Here is a 2,832-nt window from a genome sequence, read left to right as displayed (position 1 = left end):
CCTAACCCTTCTCAGTCCTGCATCCGAGTGTTTGAAGTGGGGGGAGTCCCTCCTGTCCTAGCCAAGGTCCAATAGCACTGCCATAGCAACTATAGCTCTGCTGGAGACACACACACACACACACACACACACACACACACACACACACACACACACACACACACACACACACACACACACACACACACACACACACACACACACACACACACACACACACACACACACACACACACACACACACACACACACACACACACACACAGAGGATGAATGCTCACTGAACAGGCTAGTGCCATGGAAACATACTATGGATACACACCGCAGAAATCAACAGGGTTTTATTCTTTGGCCTGGATAAGCTTTTGTGCTTTAGCAAAATCGAGGGGATGCCAAATGGTACGGCAACATGATTGGTGAAAGATAGGTCTTAAGAAGGCAGTGCTGCAGAACAAATGTGTGAATTGACAAATGGATTGTGCTGTAAGTGCTCTCTTGGTGTCTCTCAATCCCCCTTCATTGTGTGACTATTCCCACTGGTGACACACATTTCCCTGCCAGTGATTCTTCCATGCTAGCCTCTTCACACACTTCCAGTAAATGATTGTACTGGAGTTTATGACTGCATTCAATATCTTGAAATTGTTTCAGCATTCTTGGCTGAAGCAATTTCTTCTTGTGAGGTTGTAACAGTTTCTGGAGCATTTGACAGAGAGTAATATAACTAATACCACTACACGGGTCTAAGTGTCCTCTCTCTATCATCCATCACCCTGTCCTCCTCCAGCAGCAGCAGCAGCAGCTGTGAGAGGCGGTGGCTGGAGCAGAGAGCGGAGCTGGGCAGCAGATGGAGTTGGCTGCAGCTACGTCTGGCCGAGCTGGAAGGGAGGACACAACAACTGGTGGAGCTCCACAAGCACATCCGCTCTTGCAAGGTAAGGCAAAAGCCCTCTGTAAAGACCCTAATAAAGGCCAGTTGACACAATAGACAGCTATAGATTATTAAGGGCTTTTACTGGGGCCTTGATACAAGTCAGTTTTGAGTGAAGAGAATGTAAATGTTCTGCCAATTGTTGCTGCAATACTGTAACTAAGACTTTTGATAACATCTCCTATAGAAAAGTGGGCCACTGTAGTCTCACTTTAAAGATACATAAAACAATGCAAGCAGCTGTCACGGACTGTTCTAACAGATAATGCCATTTTATAAATGTTAGAATAATTGTGTAATTGTGGTACAATGCATGGCCGAGTATACAACCAAAGCTTTAGAAATAGGGTGTCTCTCTTCTTAATCCTGTTCAATAATCCATTCAAATGTCCATATTTATAGCAAGGATCCAAAACGGGCTATTTTTCTGTTCAGGCAGATTCTCCCAAATGTTGAGGGTTTAATTTTAAAAGTTGATCCCATGTTATTTGTGTGTGTGTGTGTGTTTGTTTATCTTAGGGTGGTGTGGTGCTTGCAGAGTCCCAGCCACTGACAGACCGACAGATTCAGCAGACCCTGCTGAGAGAACTGGCGGGGTTATCCTGCACGGCCGGATCAGACGCTGACAATGAACCCTGCAGCCCCACACGCCTTCTGTACAACATAGAGAGACAGGTAGGAGGCAGGAAATAGTAAAGACACAAGTTATACCGACTGTGTAAAGAGGAATAGTACACTAAATCATGAGAATAACCTTACAAATGTGTCTGTTGTGTAGAAAAGCGCAGGAACTAGAGAAGGTTAGACAGATTAATTAAAGTATGCATGTTGCTTGACCTTTAGCTGTTATGCTAGATAGCGACACTGCATATGGAATGCAGAAATTCCTGCTGCTTTGTGAAGCCTAAAGAGATTTCATCTGTTGTAGGAGGGGAGCTGATGCCGAAAATCGACTGTTAATCCAAGTGCAAACTGTTTTAATGGCATACAAATAAGTCAATCTGTTTTAGTTTAAAACTAAAAGTATATTAAACATTTTACATAAATACAAAAATTACCTGCTTTGAGAAGGCTAATTGAGTACAAAATAATGCCGGTCAATAGCTCGACAAAATCTCGGCTGTGTGTTTTCATTTCACTTGACAGAAATGAGTTTGTTCGGCCAAATAAAAGTGTTGGATGTCTTCACCTAATTTCTATCCAGAATAATTGCCTTTTGAATCCTATTGTGCAACACCAGGCACATTTCAAGCTCAATTAAACAAAGGTACCTGAATAAAATGAGCTTTTTCCTTAAACCTGAATGCTATGTTTATCAGTCTGATCAATCCATTATTTTGTATGTATCCCTAAGCATTATATGGATGGTTTCTTTGTTGCAGAGTGCCCAGCTCAGCCAGATTGTCAACAGTCTGATGCCTCCTCTCAGCTTTTCACCGCTATCTAAACAGACATCCCACACCTGGAGAGGCAAGAAAGCCTTCACAAGGTACAGAACACACACACACACACACACACACACACACACACACACACACACACACACACACACACACACACACACACCTCTAACTAACTGTCTGAAGCCCCGGCCACACGAGGACGATAACGGTCGTATGCTACAGTTCACTATCAGGTAGACCAGGGGTGGGGAACCTTTTTCCTCTCAAGGGCCATTTCAATTTTTTCAACATCCTCCGAGGGCCGTACAAATGATTGACCTCTGCTTAAAAATACTAAAATCACAGCCCATTCATTTGGCCTTTCTTTCATGCTGTGCAAAGAAAAAGCTACCTCTGAATCCAGATATCTTACCATGACTCGCGTATGCATGCACGTGCACGGTGTGGCATGAGGACCACAACAGAAAGCTATGGACACAAGATGTGTGCAAATGTATT

At 43.5% G+C, this 2,832-nt stretch overlaps 1 protein-coding gene across 1 annotated transcript; it reads left to right on the top strand.

Annotated features, from left to right (window-relative positions):
* Window positions 1-748: 748 nt before the first annotated feature.
* Window positions 749-2,420, top strand: LOC104953173 (KAT8 regulatory NSL complex subunit 1-like protein; the record flags this gene model as incomplete). The annotated part of the gene is made up of 3 exons (XM_010780095.1): window positions 749-935; window positions 1,451-1,606; window positions 2,314-2,420. Coding segments are annotated over 3 exons (450 nt in total), but the record flags the coding sequence as incomplete, so codon positions are not given.
* Between the last annotated feature and the right edge of the window lie 412 nt (window positions 2,421-2,832).

The sequence above is a fragment of the Notothenia coriiceps genome, unplaced genomic scaffold (genome assembly GCF_000735185.1).
Source record: "Notothenia coriiceps isolate Sejong01 unplaced genomic scaffold, NC01 NC01_scaffold00021232, whole genome shotgun sequence".
Classification (NCBI taxonomy): Eukaryota; Metazoa; Chordata; class Actinopteri; order Perciformes; family Nototheniidae; genus Notothenia; species Notothenia coriiceps.
This window is presented reverse-complemented; position numbering and strand designations above follow the sequence as displayed.